Raw genomic sequence first — 16,461 nt, 5'->3', positions numbered from 1 at the left:
TCTTTGTTACATCATGTCTAAAATGAGACTGAAGCTTTTTAGGGCATCAACTGATCTCATGTCTCTGAAATAATACTTAGTACACTTCAGGGAACTGAAGTTAAAAAGATGCCTTTTTGGTCACGTCACAATTTAACTTTCTAAATGTCTCCTTGTTCACTAAGAACTTGAGGCAGAGTAAGCACTTTGTGCTGTATCAGACATGTTAAAGTAATACATTATATGTTTCATAAATGGGACCAACGTGGTATAATCTATTGATTTAGCATCAAATTCCAAAATAATCTGTTCATGTAGGCTGACATGATTGATAGAAGAGTATGACCTAGGAAAGAGAGCACCAAAAAAATCACTACTTGCTAGCTATAACAAATGCTTTTACGTTGCCTTGAAATCATATGGTGTATCATGCTTATCTTATGTTGATGATATATGAATGGGAATAATATGTCATTTTGGTTGTAGGAACTCTTTTCACAAACTTTACAGTTTGAAATAGATTAAAGAGACAGTTGAACTAATAGTCTGCTAGTGATTTGCAAAGCAGAAGGCTTTGAAACTGGGTCATTTATTGGTGCCACCTGAGTATTGATGCGATAGTGATGTTGCAGTTTTGAAGTCCATTACCAGTGATCTTTCCATTAACATAGAAGTGGAGGATTAGTTACTTTCTTGGTACATTACAGAAAGTCATCTCAGAAGCGTATGACTAGCGCTAATGTATGACACACATGGAAACAACTCTTAAGTACTGATGTTTGTTTGTTGGGCTTTTTTTAATTTGCGGTCTCACTTGTATTAATGAGCTGTGTAGATGCCACGAGCATGCTTTGCTTCCATTTACTCATCTTGGAGATTATTGCTATAGTCCATATTGTAAGGAAAGGAATTTTCTTGTATTTAGATAAATACGCTTTGGCCAACTGACTGTTACAAATGCATAACATTTCTCAGACTGTCAAACTCCTTCTTGAAAGCACTGTAAAGGTTTAAATGATTTTTCAGATCCTATTTTGATCTGTGGAATTACAAAACACTCTGTGGTATTTGAATGCTTTTTTGTGTGATCAAAAAGCCTCTTCAAGCACAGCCTCAAGCTCAAGAATGTCAATGCTTTAATTTGCTAAGGCTGTTCATATCTATAATAATAAAAACAACACAAATTATAATTTTCTGTTAAAGGAAAAAAAATCTTGTACAAGGGGTGGCAAGCATTTATGCTGGAGATCAGTCCATTGGTTTCCTGGGGGGGGTGGTGTAAAATCTTGGAACTGAAATATCAGGTACTTGGTAAAATTTGGCTGTCAGAATTGTAGGTGTGGTATTAAAACGTGAAGCATGGCATGGTGGTAGGCCTCAGTGAATCACTGGATCTGTCTTAAGTGTTGCAGAAGTGGGATGATTAGATCCTGCTGTATTATAAATAGCTGTATTGAAATGTCCTGCTGAGTCAGCAATGTTAACAGCTTTTCTAGACTTACATGAGGTTATAGATTATTTTTCATTTATTTGCAGTTTCCTCTACAAGCTCATTACTTTCCATTTTTTTTCTGTTCTGTGAAAACAAATTAATTCTCTAATAAACTTCCATAAATTAATTTCATGTTGTCACTGAAGTATTTCAGTGAATTATAACAGCAGAATTCCATGAGTAGTACTTGCTTAATGTGCTTGTCAGCTGGGCACATAATTGCATTCCAACTACCATTGGACAGCAAAAGTATACCTGTTGTATTTTTGTTGTATTTGTTGAAAAGGGAGAGAGGAGTTTGCAGCCTTATTTCATAGTGATGTAGAGCTTCAGCTGCTATGGCTAACTAAGTCCAACCTCTTTTCATCTTTCCTTATCTGTTGTTCTAGAGTGACTAATAATTGCATCTTGACGATGTTTTCTCTTAAATTGTATTTCCAAAGGATCTAGTTGTTATCACTGCAGCTTGAAAATATGAAATGTTTTCAAATTGTTTGGGGACAAAGAAGTATTTGACACCATTAGCAGCTGACAACTTAATAAAAGACTGTGTTGTGCTGTTTATCTATATATGAAAACCAAAATATATCACAGTAAGTAGACAGAGACTAGAAGTGCCAAGCTTTTGACTGAAGAGTCATCCTGCAGTGCAGTAATTTTTTTTTAAGCCAAATACAGTAGAGAGTTTATAAACTTCCAGTGTTAAGACTGTTGTACTCTGGTGTAGTGCCAAGAGCACCATCCAGTGTTACAAGTTCATGTTACAGCATGACTGAGCACTTACCTTTGGTGCTATTTTTCTGTGAAGATGTATCTTTAATCTTTTCTCTGATTTTCAGGTTTCAACTTAACTGTATGTTCAAGTAGTAATAGCACAACATCTCTCACCTGTAACTAAGCTCCTAAGCAGGATAACTATAGAGTTATTGAGTATTAAAACCAGGAAAATCCAAACTCACCCTGTTATTTATTCATTTAAAGATCTTAACAATTACTAATTACTTACGGTGTTTTAGCTGTGACTTATGTGGGTTTTTTTAGATCCATGGTTGTGGTCTGATCAGAAAGTGAACATCAGCATCAGGCGGATTCACAATTTGATGTCACGTTTGTTTTATTCTTAGGATACGATCAGCTTCATTTTCCTTTTTTGAAAGAAATAGAGTAGGCTAACTTTTGTATGAGAAGAATGCTGTTCACTGTAACCTCTGTCTTCGGTAAACTTGAACAGAACAGTACTAGCTTACTTGCTCGTTCTCTTTCACCTCTGAGGAATGAAATGTTCTATTCCATTTCAATAATTCTTTTGGGTAATGGTCACAATGGTGACCATTTACCATAGCATTGGTAACATAGCATTGTTTCCTGTTGATATGTCTGAGCATCTTTAGAGCACCTATACAGTTTTGTCCTTGAGAGAGTCTGGAATTTAGCGATAAAAGCAAGCTCTTGAAATTTCTGTAGATTCTCATGTTCTTCTGTGATAGTAGTTAACAAGGAACACATTTGTAGACCATCTAAGCAGACGTTCAACATCTTATGTTTACAGTTGTCAAACTGTAAGGATTCCTTTCAAACAGTGCTTTCAAAAAGTATGTATTATTTCACGGCACCTCTCTGTCACAGTACATCAACATAGCTAGATGTCTGTTTTCTATGAAATCTATAATCACTGATGAAATAACATCACTTTCAGTCTTCTCCTAATTCACTAAACTTTGCATGGAAAACTTGCAATTAGACAAATATTCCTATGCCAAACATTTAACTTTTACACTAGATAAATGATTTGTACTTTGGAATTGTGTCATGGGGATATACACATTGGTTATAGCTACAGAGGCCAACTGAAGGCTTAAGTGTGTTTCCCAGTTCAGCCTCCCCCCAATACATCCTCTGTGTTGTGCTGTAAGAACAGGTGAGCCTAATGTTTGAAGAGTACCAGCCATGATGCTGGACTCACCCTCCTGGGGAGAAAACTGCTTGTTGAATCTCCGGTGGCTTGGGAATGAAATGGTAGTACTTGTAAAATAACAAATAAGGCTGCTTAACCAAAACTGGAGCCTGCATATCATAATATCTACTTGCTTTCTTTTTCAAACCATATGTTTGTCAGGCTCCAAGGAAGGCATCTGAAACAGTTTTGGAGCACTACACTATTCCTGGATCTTTTTTTTCCTATCCTTTTTTTTTTTCCTTTCTTTTTTCTTTTTCCCCTCCAGATCATGAAGGCCAACTTCTTTTAGAGCCTTCTGCTTGTTTTTTTCCATCAAATATAATCTCTCAGAAATAAATGTATTAGCCTAAAGTAACTGTTGTTTTATAGATTATTCTTTCCTTTTGTAGTTCTTGTTCGAATACTTAAGATAATACAACTTAGTAAAAATATAAAGAAATAATACTGAGTTTGGGGTTTTTTTTTAATACTAGTCCTGCAGCTAACAGATAGGAATTATTGATTGTTTGGTCAAACATGATTTTCATTCTTACTTCTGTGCTGTTTTTCTAGGAAACCTCATAATTAAAAAAGAAGCCAGCTCAGTTGAATTTCAGATGTGGCAATGGCATCTACTGTAATCAGTTCAGTTCCTACTACTGCATCTCGTTTTGCTTTACTACAAGTTGAAAGCGATACTGATTCGGAGCCTGGAAAAGGAAGAAGTGGCCAAGGTGCCAGTAAATCTCAGGCTTCCGGGGGAAGATCATCTACAAATGAGAAAAAAAAAAAGAAAAGGAGAAAAAAGAAAGAACAGCAGCAGAGTGAGGCCAATGAGGTAAAGGAATTATATTTTCAGTAGTGTGTAAGGTTGTTATCTGATAAATAATTTTTGCTGTCCCTGACAAGTCATTGTTTGGGATTTTTTTATGAAGCAAATGCTACTTGGTCACAGAGACTGCATTTTTTTTTCTTGCCTTCATTAAGAATTCTTTATATAAAAGTAGGATATTCCCTACTATACAAGTTGAAAATTTTTAATGAGAATAAATTGCTAGGTTTTACTTTTTTGACAGCACTACTTGAATAATTAATTTCTGATGAAGGGAATGACCTTTCTAAAAAGTGATGGCTAGGAAACAACTTGTTTTCAGATGTTTGTAGGTAGTCAGTACTAGTTGCCTGCCTTGGACAGCCAGCGTGCTAAAATTCAAAGATGCTTTCAAGGTTTTTTTTCTCTTTAGGAGATAGCTAGACCTACCTACTCTGTCTGAAAAGCTTTAAAATCTGGTTTCCTAAGTTGTAATTTTCAGGTTTATCCATCGCTCCAGCCCCTTAATCTATTAAATCCAGAGCGCACTCCCCCCCACCCCCGCCTCTTTATTTCCCCGTATGAATTGGGGGGCGGAGTGAAGAACAGTGGTGATTTTTCTGACACTGGGATTCTTAAACCTCAGATGAAATGGAAATTAAGACATGAGACAGAAAGAATTGTTTCAGGATTCTGGGAACTGGAATTTTAGATTGCTGTGTCTAGCTGATCTGAGATAATATTTCTGCCTGAAACTGTACACATCTTTTACCTAATTTAGTACGTAAAACAAACAAAACACCCAAACCCATCTTTTTTTCTTTTAGTATCTATTAAACTTAAAATCTTTGACATTTCAGTAGTTGCAGTAATGCTAAGTAAAGTGATTTTTTTTTCAGCTTTGATGCTGTTCTTTTTATATTGAAGATTAAGTTTTCAGTAAGCATACCCTGATGTTTCTTTATGCCTGCCTTAACACCATCAAAACTTTTAACGCCGTCAAAATAATTGTGTGTATGCATTGCATATAACTACAGAAATTCATCTGCATAGAAATCATACTTACTCCTGTGATGGCAGAGACAAGTAAGGGCTGACTCATTTTCTTCACCTCAGCATGTACTATGTCTATGGCTATACTCCACTGAAATTATAAATCAGAGTGGTCTGCACCAATGTTATTGCCAGTACTGTAATCTGAAGAAGGAAGCAGGGGTTGTAGTGCTGGTGCAGGCAGCAAGAAAGGCAGTAACAAAGCAAAAGGCAGTATGGCAAGGGACTGGAAGGCAAGGAAAACAATTCTGAAGTATCTGTATTATTGCCTGATTTTAAGTAACTTCAAGCTAAGGTGAGCTGCCATTTTAAGAAGGAGTCATGACACTCAATAAACACGCATTAAGGAGAACACTGTTATCGTACTTTGTTTCTCTTTGTTTCATCTTTCATCTGATAATAGCTTCTTTCTCCCTTCCAGGAGCCTTTATGTTAAGGAAATCCCTGTCTCTAAATTGATAGTAGATTGTATTGGTGTGGGTTTTTTTCACTCCAAGTAAGGACCCAGAGTGTCGGTTAATGTTTAAGCTTGAGCAGTGAATGTCTTTGAGCTGCCAAATTTGCAGGTTACTTGTTCACTATCAAATTTTATAATGACGTAAGGTATTTTTAAGATGGCACTGTTTTATCCATATGGTGCAGCAATTAAAAATAATTCTTATTGCAGGTTCTTAAAATGTGACCAACTTTAGATCGTTCACAAACTGTAAGGACTGTCTACATTGTTCTTTTTCTACCTGAACCTCTAGTTCCTCTGTTTCCTGACGCCAAATCTGTGTATACCACCTTTTCTTTGGCATTATATTTAATTTGGGTCAGATGTGAGCACACCGCAATACCTGATCCAGCAGGAAATCTGTCAGACACAGTTATCTCTTTAGTTTTGTTGAAAGTATTTTCAGCTGGCAAAATATATTTATTTTTTCATTGGTTTATGTTATGAGGCTGTGGTGTTTCTGATCCACAGTTTTCCATGATTTTACATTATGGTGTGTCCCATAAATGATTAAACAAAAGTGATCCCATACTACAGACTAAGGTAAAGCACATGCATGTCTATTTGCATATGTGTCTTAATGCCTTTGTTAGTCCATTAAGACTGTTTCTGTCAGCACTTTGATTAATGTTAAAAATAACTGTTTTTCAGCTCAGAAACCTTGCTTTTAAAAAGATTCCTCAGAAATCCTCACATGGAGGCTGTCTGTCTCAGCATGAACGAAAACTGCATTCTGCAATGCAGAAGGACTCTCAGGAAGAAAACTGGCAGGAGTGGAGACAAAGAGATGAGCAGGTACAGCTTACTGTATTTAGTTGTCTTTGGCTTTCCTGAAGTATGTTACTCCATGAAGTTAAATCTCATGGATAAAGAGAGATGGTTGGAGAGGAAGCAACAAAATACTGCCACACAGAAAGAAAGGTTCCAGTGGAAATGCAAGCCACACCTTCTGTCAAATATACTTTAGAGCCAGCACATGCTGCTTTTTGCATGCCTCATAGCTGGACTGTGAATACTGGAGTATGGTAAGAGGAATTTATATAATTTAGACAACAAGTAGAAGCACTACCATGGAAGGATGGTGAAATGCTGTGGTGGGAGCAAAGCTGGGGATGTTTTGATGGAGCAATATATGGATATACAGTACAGATTGATAGTAAACCAGGCTTGGTAAGTTATGTTGGGCAGGAAATAAATAGTTCGTTTCTAGCTAACAAAGAACACTTGAACTCTGAGTGTTGACTGTCCTTTAGCACACTAGGGTAGTCCTATCAGTGTAAGAACCTCTGTTTTTTTTAATGTCAGAACATCTTTATGGTAATAATATTCTTAGTAGGATACATTAACACTTGAAGAATGCAGTAGAGATAAAGCAAAGACTGACTGTGCCTGTATAAAGGCCACTATAAAGTTTTCACAGTGTTTCTTCTTGCCCAAGCTACCACAAACAGAAATTGCAAAGCAAAATGCACTTAATCCAAAACAGTAAAATAATCTTGACCTTGAACAAAACCAATAGTTTGCTGTCCATGTGATGTCAGTTAGGAAGGGTACTTGCAGCTAAAATTAGCCTTTTTGGTTCTTGACTTGAATTCAGCATTTAAAATACTCCTTTTTGATATTGAAGAATGTCGAGTGATTTTCCTGTATGGTGTTTTAAATTACATGAATCACAGAATCACTAAGGTTGGAAAAGACCTGTAAGATCATCAAGTCCAACCATCAACTAACACCACCATGCCCATTAAACCGTGTCCCACAATGACTCATCCACATGTTCCTTGAACACTTCCAGTGATGGTGATTCCACCACCTCCCTGGGCAGGTCATTCCAGTGTCTCACCACTCTCTCAGTAAAGAAATTTTTCCTAATATCCACCCTAAACCTCTCCTGGCACAACTTGAGGACATTTCCTCTTGTCCTGTCACTCATCACTTGGGAGAAGAGACCAACACCCACCTCTCTGCAACCCCCTTTCAGGTAGTTGCAGAGAGTGATAAGGTTTCCCCTCAGCCTCCTCTTCTCCAGGCTGAACAACCCCAGCTCCCTCAGCTGATCCTCATAAGACTTGTGCTCCACACCCCTCACCAGCTTCATTGCCCTTCTCTGGACATGCTCCAGCACCTCAATGTCCTTCTTGTAGTGAGGGGCCCAAAACGTAACACAGTATTTGAGGTGCAGCCTCACCAGAGCCGAGTACAGGGGCACGATCACCCCCCTACTCCTTCTGGCCACACCATTTCTGATACAGGCCAGGATGCCGTTCGCCTTCTTGGCCACCTGGGCACACTGCTGGCTCATATTCAGCCGGCTGTCAATCAACACCCCCAGGTCCTTTTCTGTGGGGGAGCTTTCCAGCCACTCATCCCCAAGCCTGTAGAGTTGCCGGGGGTTGTTTTGACCCAAGTGTAGAACCCGGCACTTGGCCTTGTTGAACTTCATACAGTTGGCCTGGGCCCATCGATCCAGCCTGTCCAGATCCCTCTGCAGAGCCTTCCGACCCTCCAGCAGATCAACACTCCCGCCCAACTTGGTGTCTTCTGCAAACTTGCTGAGGGTGCACTCTATCCCCTCATCCAGATCATCAATAAAGATATTAAACAAGACCAATCCCAAAACTGAGCCCTGGGGGACTCCGCTTGTGACCGGCCACTAACTGGATTTCACCACAACTCTCTGGGCTCGGCCATCCAGACAGTTTTTTAACTAGCGAAGAGTGTACCTGTCTAAGCCACGAGTCGCCAGCTTCTCCAGGAGAATACTGTGGGGAACAGTGTCGAAGGCTTTGCTGAAGTCCAGGTAGACAACATCAACAGCCTTCCCCTCATCCACTAGTCGGGTCACCTGGTCATAGAAGGAGATCAGGTTGGTCAAGCAGGACCTGCCTTTCATGAACCCGTGCTGGCTGGGCCTGATCCCTTGGTTGTCCTGAACGTGCCCTGTGAGCGCCCTCAGGATGAACCTCTCCATAATCTTCCCCAGCACCGAGGTCAGGCTGACAGGCCTGTAGTTCCCCGGATCCTCCTTCCGGCTCTTACTGTAGATTGGCGTCACATTGGCAAGCTTCCACTCGTCTGGGACCTCCCCCGTTAACCAGGACTGTTGATGAGAGAGTGATGGAGAGTGGCTTGGCAAGCTGCTCCGCCAGCTCCCTCAGCACCCTTGGCTGGATGCCATCAGGCCCCATACACTTGTGAGTGTCCAGGTGGCATAGCAGGTCATTAACTGCTTCCTCCTGGATCATGGGGAGCCTATTTTGCTCTCCATCCCTGTCATCCAGCTCAGGGAGCTGAATACCCTGAGGATACCTGGTGTGGCTATTAAAGACTGAGGCAAAGAAGGCATTAAGTACCTCAGCCTTTTCCTCATCCTTCGTGACAATGTTCCCCCCCGCATCCAGTAAAGGATGGAGATCCTCCTTGGCTCTCTTTTTGTTGATAATGTATTTATAGAAGCATTTTTTGTTATCCCTCACGACCGTGGCCAGATTGAGCTCTAGCTGGGCTTTTGCCTTTCTAATTCCCTCTCTGCATGACCTAACGAGGTCCTTGTACTCTTCTTCAGTTGCCTGCCCCTTCTTCCAAAGGTGATAAATTCTACTTTTTTCCCCCCGAGTCTCAGCAAAAGCTCATCATTCAGCCAGGCCGGTCGTCTTCCCCGCCGGCTCTTCTTACGGCCCGTGGGGCCTGCTCCTGCGCCTTCAAGATTTCCTTCTTGAAGAAGGTCCAGCCTTCCTGGGCCCCTTTGCCCTTCAGGACTGTCTCCCAAGGGACCCTCTCAACCAGTGTCCTGAACAGGCTGAAGTCTGCCCTCTGGAATTCCATTGTAGTGGTATTGCTGACCCCCCTCCTTACTTGGCCAAGAATTGAGAATTCTATCATTTCATGGTCACTAAGCCCAAGAAGGCCTCCGACCTTCACTTCTCCCACCAGACCCTCTCTGTTTGTAAACAGCAGGTCAAGCAGGGCACCTCCCCTGGTAGGCTCCTTTACCAGGAAGTTATCAGGAAGTTATCTTTCATACACTCCAGGAACCTCCGGGACTGTTTTCTCTCGGCTGTGTTATATTTCCAGCAGACGTCTGGTAAGTTGAAGTCCCCCACAAGAACAAGGGCTTGCGACTGTGAGACTTCTGCCAGGCACTTGAAGAACGCGTCGTCGGCTTCTTTGTCCTGGTTGGGTGGTCTCTAACAGACCCCCACCATGATATCCACCTTGTTGGCCTTCCCCCTCATCCTCACCCATAAGCATTCAACCCTGTCGTCACAGTCGTTGAGCTCTATACAGTCAAAACACTCCCTAACATACAGAGCCACCCCACCGCCTCTCCTTCCTTGCCTATCCCTCCTGAAGAGCTTATAGCCCTCCATCGCAGCACTCCAGCCATGTGAGTCGTCCCACCATGTTTCTGTGATGGCGACCACGTCATAGCTGTCCTGCTGCACAACGGCTTCCAGCTCCTCCTGTTTGCTGCCCATGCTGCGTGCATTGGAGTAGATGCACTTGAGCTGGGCTATCGATTTCGCCCCCAACATCGGCACATCACCCCTAGGCTCATCTCTAGGTAGCCTGATTTCATGCCCTTCCCCCTTCAAATCTAGTTTAAAGCCCTCTCGATGAGGCTCACCAACTCATAAGCGAGGATCCTTTTCCCCCTTGGGGGTAGTTGAACTCCATCTGCACTCAGCAGGCCCGGGGCTGCGTCGACCACCCCATGGTCAAAAAAACCAAAATTGCTCCGACGGCACCAGCCTCTGAGCCACGCGTTGACCAGGTTGGCTTTCCTGTTCCTTTCAGCCTTCTTCCACGCCACTGAAGGGATTGAGGAAAACACCACCTGTGTTCCCGATCCCTCAACCAGTCTCCCCAGCTCTCTGAAGTCCCTCTAGATGGACAAATAATTTGTTGTAGTGCATGTGTTTAGTCCGGTGCTTAAAGAAATGTTTTGGTACGCTTTTTTCTAGATTCCCGTTAAATAGCTGTCTGCTATGCACTCATTCACTGTGGATGATATTTTGGGCTGTCCTGTTATGCTTGAAGATGCCCTTCAGAGATCTAGCTTTGCACAAACTTTTTCAAGGCAAATTGCTAATAAGTGACACCAACTGGGGTGAAAAAGTGTTTCATGAAGCTGTTGAAATTCTATATTGCCGTCTACTAGGATGTTATTTTCTTTTAGAAAGAAATTTTCAACTTATGTTTCACCAAAAAGATGGTATTTAACTGCTTCTGGTTCTAATTAAGACACATTACTGAAAGCCATATTGATGAAAGACTGAGACTTGGATACTGTCCTTGATGTTTTTGTATGTTGCTAATGCTTTGGTGTAGGTGCCTCCTTAAACAGAGTATAGCCATGTTCTTATACTTTGCAGGCTTCTAGATGGTTGTCCTAGCGGTAGAGTAATTATCTAATAATCCTCTTGAAAATTTCCAGAGCTAATTAACTTCAGAATTACTTTTTAAGGTACAGATTTGCTTTGTTCAGTACTTGCAGGTTTTCTATGCTGTGTAGTACGAAGAAATTTCAGGTAAAAAAGAATTTTATAGTCTAATTACTGGGTTGTGAAATAGACAAAGTAAACTCAGTTATAAACAATCTATTCTTATTAATTTTTATCTTACAGACATATAGCCTGTGAAGCTACCTTGGGATTCTTTTATTTTAAAAATAACTTTAGAGCAATTACCATAATTGTCCTATATGATAGTTACAGTTCTAAAGACATCCCTGTCCCATTTGTATGAGAAAAAGGAATAGCCAAATGCTGTCACAGTTCTTGAAGTTGAAGAATAGACTGTTTGGCACCACAGTTACATTTTGAACAGCTTTTTGTGGTCACGGTGGACTGAGCATAAAGAATGGAAGTACAGTGTAGACTGTGAATATTTTTCCAACAAATCCTGTGTTAACTTTTCTTTTGCTACACTAAACCTTTTGTGAAATGGTTGACACTGGCATGATCACTGTTAGATTGCAGTGTTGATATTGTGTAAATATGAAATAATTAAACTTTGTTTCAAGTTATTGGCATGACTTTGACATTACAGGTTTTGAGACAACCGTAGAGGTTACAGTGAACTTTTTTAGTTCATAAATGGTTTAAAGCATTGGGTTTTAGACCTCAAAGTGCCAAACAGTTGCCCAAACTGCTTTAAACTTACTTTTACCTTTATCCAGAAACTCTTACAAATGTGAATATTGGAATCTGATGGGTGGAAAAAGAAATTACTACTTGTGATTCCTGTCTTAAAACAACAATCAAAATGTTTGCCATAGCTCGAAGTATATAACATGGAGTGCATTGCATATCTTGTTAGGATATTCTCAATAAAATATGCATAATCAATAAGATTCCTTTTAAAACTGTTATTTCACTCTTTGTAGATGACACCAATGTATTACAGCACTGGCAGGCATTGAATTAGCTTGTTTTTTTCTTATATGAGGGGAAAAAAGGATACAAGCGAAAATGGTGAGGAATTTAGTTTAATTATAGTGTATGCATTTTTAGGCTCTTAAGGAGAATTACTAAAAGCCTGTGAGTCCCCACTGATTTCCGCAGTAGCCTACTAACAAGGCAGTAGAGGACTTGTGACCCTGAAATAAAAATTAGTAAGTAAAGGCCAGTGTCATGCAAAGAACCATGAGCCTTCAATATCCACAGCTATGCTTTATTATTTCTACTTGATATTATCACCAACAGTTTCAGTAATAACTTGTTCTGTTGTCTGTAATCTTGTTGCCCAAATTGTCTTAACAGTTCCATTTCAGGATATGCATTCAGTGTTACTGTTTTGAAGTAATGAGTTACAGCGTTTGTGTATTACATCCATTAAATTATTATTTGTTATGTTCTGTAAGACTATAATTTGAAGACTCCATGGATAACTCTGATTTAAAGAATTGTGATCTTAGGGTAAATTTGGTTACAGATGCAAGGTGAAAGTGTTAGAGACTTGATGCTTTGAGCATAGTAATGAGTGGGGAAAAAAAAAGCATATGCTTTGGAGTAAGTCTGAAAAGGCAAATCTGTGCAGTAACCTGTCTAGTCAATCTGAGCACAGGGACTCAGAACTGATACATTACCGAGAGCGGCAGGGAGTTTTTCCTCACACTTGTTCAAAACTTGCCCCATTCGTTCGTATTCTGTAAACAACCCTAGAGGACGTGGGGCAGGCATTTGTCTAGCTTGTGTGTAGTTTAATTGTTAAGTGACTTGAAATAAAATTTGGAATGTTCAAGCTCCAAGCTTTTCGCTTTCCCTTCCTATGGCTGTACCAAAAGCATGACTGCGGAGAGATTTACATCTGCACCCTTCCATCCCACTGAAGCTGCCGTGGTTTTATTGGGGGATGTTGCATGGTACACATGTGCATGCAGGGATTACCCTAGCCAAGTCATGTGTCTTAGCCATTTAGCAGTGAGGTCCTGCTCCTCTCAGCCTATTGAATCTTGAGTTCTGACAGAGAATGAAGCCTCCTGTGGAGTGTGTTAAAGTCGTTATCAGCTGTTGCTCATGTACTGGCTTATATCATTACCACCACTTTAGGAATATAAACTTGATAGGGTCTGTGTATAGCTTTTTAAGAACAAGTTGTTATATTAAAGGCAGATACAGAGAAAAAAGGTATAGGAAAGAGAGAGAAGCCATGCTTATGTTGGTGTGGTATGTATTAAAGGAAGAATCAGTTACTGTCTTGAAGCCCACAACAGCACCACTCTTAAAATTATCAAGAGATAGTAGTTACAACTTACAGGAGGTCCCTGTAATAAGAAGAAGAGGTAAGGTATTCTTTTGAGATGAATATGAGAAGTGTTGGAAGCTTATGAAAAGTCTGAGTTTTGTTATGGGAAAGACAGAGGAACAGCTGCAGAGTGGGTTCAGCAGACTTGAGAATGCAGAATTCCCAAACAAAATGTCATTATTCCACATCTATGACAAATTTTTTTTGAAAGGTTTGTTTGACAGAATACCTTATTTAGTCAAGGTTGTATCAAATGTTGATCAGTGCTTTGAACTGTTCTGCTGTCCCTGTGTTGTTTTTTCATAAAGTCGTGATGACTGTATCATAAGATTCAATAAAAGCATCTCTTCTCTGAGTTGGAGAAAATGATTGGCAGGAAGGTTCAAACTGCAACTGGCACATGATCATCTGAGAGGAGGGACATGAGTTTGAATTCTTCAGATTCAGAAGGCATGAAATCCTAGCCTCTCAGTTCTGTAGTTTCCCTTGTCCGGTAATACAATATTGATGACAAAGAGGTATGTTTTAAATGGTACACTGCAAGGGATGGCAATATTCAGCATTGGGTGAGAAACAGTGTTTCCCTGCTTCCACAGAGGTCAGCTCCACAAAGAGCATCTCCCAGTTCATGAAGAGTCCCTCTTTTCATATTTACCCTCCAAATTACCATACTGCCTGGCACTTTCCTCTTAAAGGCTTGTCACCATTTGTCTTAACTATGGAGCTATTATGTGAATAGCATGGTCTTTCTTCAGCAAAGCTTTTAAGAGAATCACTGTAAGAGCTTTGTGCATGGATCTCAATTTCTTACAACTACTGGGTGTACTCCAGAGCTTGCCCATTGGATGTGCACTCCCAGTACCTAAGCAAAGGAACCCGCAGTTTTTAGATTTCTGGGTAGGTTTAAGTGGTAGTGAGCCTATAGCTAACTACCCTGAGACAGTCGTGCTGTGCATAGAAGCAGGACTGAAGGTGCTTGGTTAACTATGGGGGAGATGACTGGCTGTAAGAATATTCAGGTCTAAAGCGCTCAACCCAGCTGCTGCTTAGAAGTAGCAACCTTTGTATAGCCAGCTTCAAACACTCAGTCTTGGCCTGAATTTAATGACTGCTAGGTAAGCAAATTATGATAGGGTTATTGTTGTACTAGAGATCCCATAATGCAATTTTTGTGCAGTTGTTTAATAGTTATAACAATATTGTGGTACTACTAATGCTTGATAATGCTTTAGGTGCTTGTGTGCTAAATTAGCACTTTCAGACACAAAAAGATAAAAATCCTAAGTTCATCTTTCTTCTGAGTTTACCTTATTTATGTATGTTAATTGTTCTCTTTTTGGTAGTCTGGTTTTTTTAATCCCTCTGCTCTCCTTTTTCATTATTTTCATGTTGAGTTTTTCAGTGTAGCGGACTACAAGTCCTAATTTTTGTTACATAACTATTATTGTCAGACGGGATTCAACAGTTGTGGGCAAAACCTGTTCATTGATTTTTGGGGAATTTCAGTCAACTTTATTTACTGACAGTTATCAAACCTCTAATTACTGATTCTGATACTGAAAGACAACAAATGCTTAAGGGAAAAAACCACCCCTTGCCGCTGCAAAAGCCCTCCTCCCCCCCCTTCGCTCCCCAGTGCCCTCGCTGCAGGCAGCGCAAGAGATGGGGGTCCCTTGTATTTGCGGGGGTCCCTCCACCGGTAGCGCTCTGGTGAAGGATGTCCCTGCCGGCCGCCACTCGGGCAGCCACCCCGCTCCCGCCCTGCCACTTGTTGCTCGTGCATGCAGCCTTTCGGGGTTCTGAGGCACCTCCAGCCTGGCTGCCGCGGGGGGTCCGTGGCCCTTCTCCACCTCCCCTGCTAGAAAAACCTTACCAATGAGGCCCAGTGCAGTCAGTCGATGCTGAGCTTGAACCACAAACCAAACGCAAAGCTAGGAATGACAGCACCCCGCAGTCTATGTGAAATCTTGTAGCGATTTATGCTGAGAGCGCTGTTCTACTGTGTTTCAAATAACCACTCAAAAAGGGCTGGTTTACTGTGGTAAAAACTAGAAGCCGCTCTTTGGTTTTCTCTTATGCGAGACTGATCATATGAATTGTTAAACAAACGATTAGGAAGCATGTGTGTGCTTTTACACCCACCATATAATAAATCACTTTTAGGCATATGTAAAGCATATGAGAACTTTTAAGGTTTTTTTAGAACGTGGTTCCTATAGACAAAAAAGCTAGTGTATGTCACGCAGCCCAGTTTGAGCAAAGTATGTTAAGACCACTTAAGTAATTTATTCACTTTAACAGCTATTGTAGTTTATTCTGGAATGAATGAAAAGGACCTCAATTTGAAAATCAAAGAACAGCAAAATGATGGTTAAAGTAATTATTTTTACTAATTAATATTTCAGTTAAGGGCATGAAAAGGAGAGCGCTACGATGAAGAATAAGGCTTCCATTTGGCAGAACATCACACAGGGGACTGTAGTGATTCCTTACGACAGTAGACCTCAAAGGAACAGAGTTTTGCATTCAGAACAACTTAACCTTGGTTAACTTTGCTGTAAACAGTAACATAGGTTATTAGTTGTTTATACATTTAGATTATCCACTATCTACCTTGACTATAGCATCTATATCCTCTAGGTAAATCTCTTGTGTCCATTGAGCTGTTGCTGGTACTGGTCTTCTCAATTCAGTCCTTCAACCTTCTATGCAGCAGGAGCTGGACTTCCCTGCACTTTCCTATCTTCCTATAACCCAAGAAAAAAGAGATATCCTATTCTTCATTCCTGTTGTGTTGTTCCTAGATGTTTTTCTTAATAGCTCACACCTAGAAAGCTTCAGATTTTCTTTGCGTCTCCCAAGAAGACTCACTTACTTCCTTTCCTCAGAAAGGAAAGAGAAAACATCTTGAAATAATTCAAATTTTTAGTTCTGCTCTCCTTTGA

At 40.4% G+C, this 16,461-nt stretch overlaps 1 protein-coding gene across 2 annotated transcripts in view; it reads left to right on the top strand.

The window, feature by feature from the left end:
- GKAP1 (G kinase anchoring protein 1) overlaps positions 1–16,461 on the top strand; it is a 29,763-nt gene that overhangs the window by 2,281 nt on the left and 11,021 nt on the right. For both annotated transcript variants that reach the window (XM_059833813.1, XM_059833814.1), the window contains exons 2-3: positions 3,981–4,245; positions 6,419–6,562. In XM_059833813.1, the coding sequence (XP_059689796.1) occupies positions 4,033–4,245; positions 6,419–6,562 (357 nt within the window). In that variant the 5' untranslated portion in view covers positions 3,981–4,032. The remainder of the gene's footprint in view (positions 1–3,980; positions 4,246–6,418; positions 6,563–16,461) is intronic.

This window comes from Gavia stellata, chromosome Z, assembly GCF_030936135.1.
Source record: "Gavia stellata isolate bGavSte3 chromosome Z, bGavSte3.hap2, whole genome shotgun sequence".
Taxonomy (NCBI): Eukaryota; Metazoa; Chordata; class Aves; order Gaviiformes; family Gaviidae; genus Gavia; species Gavia stellata.
Note: the sequence above shows the minus strand (reverse complement) of the source record. Positions and strands in the feature narration are given on the sequence as shown.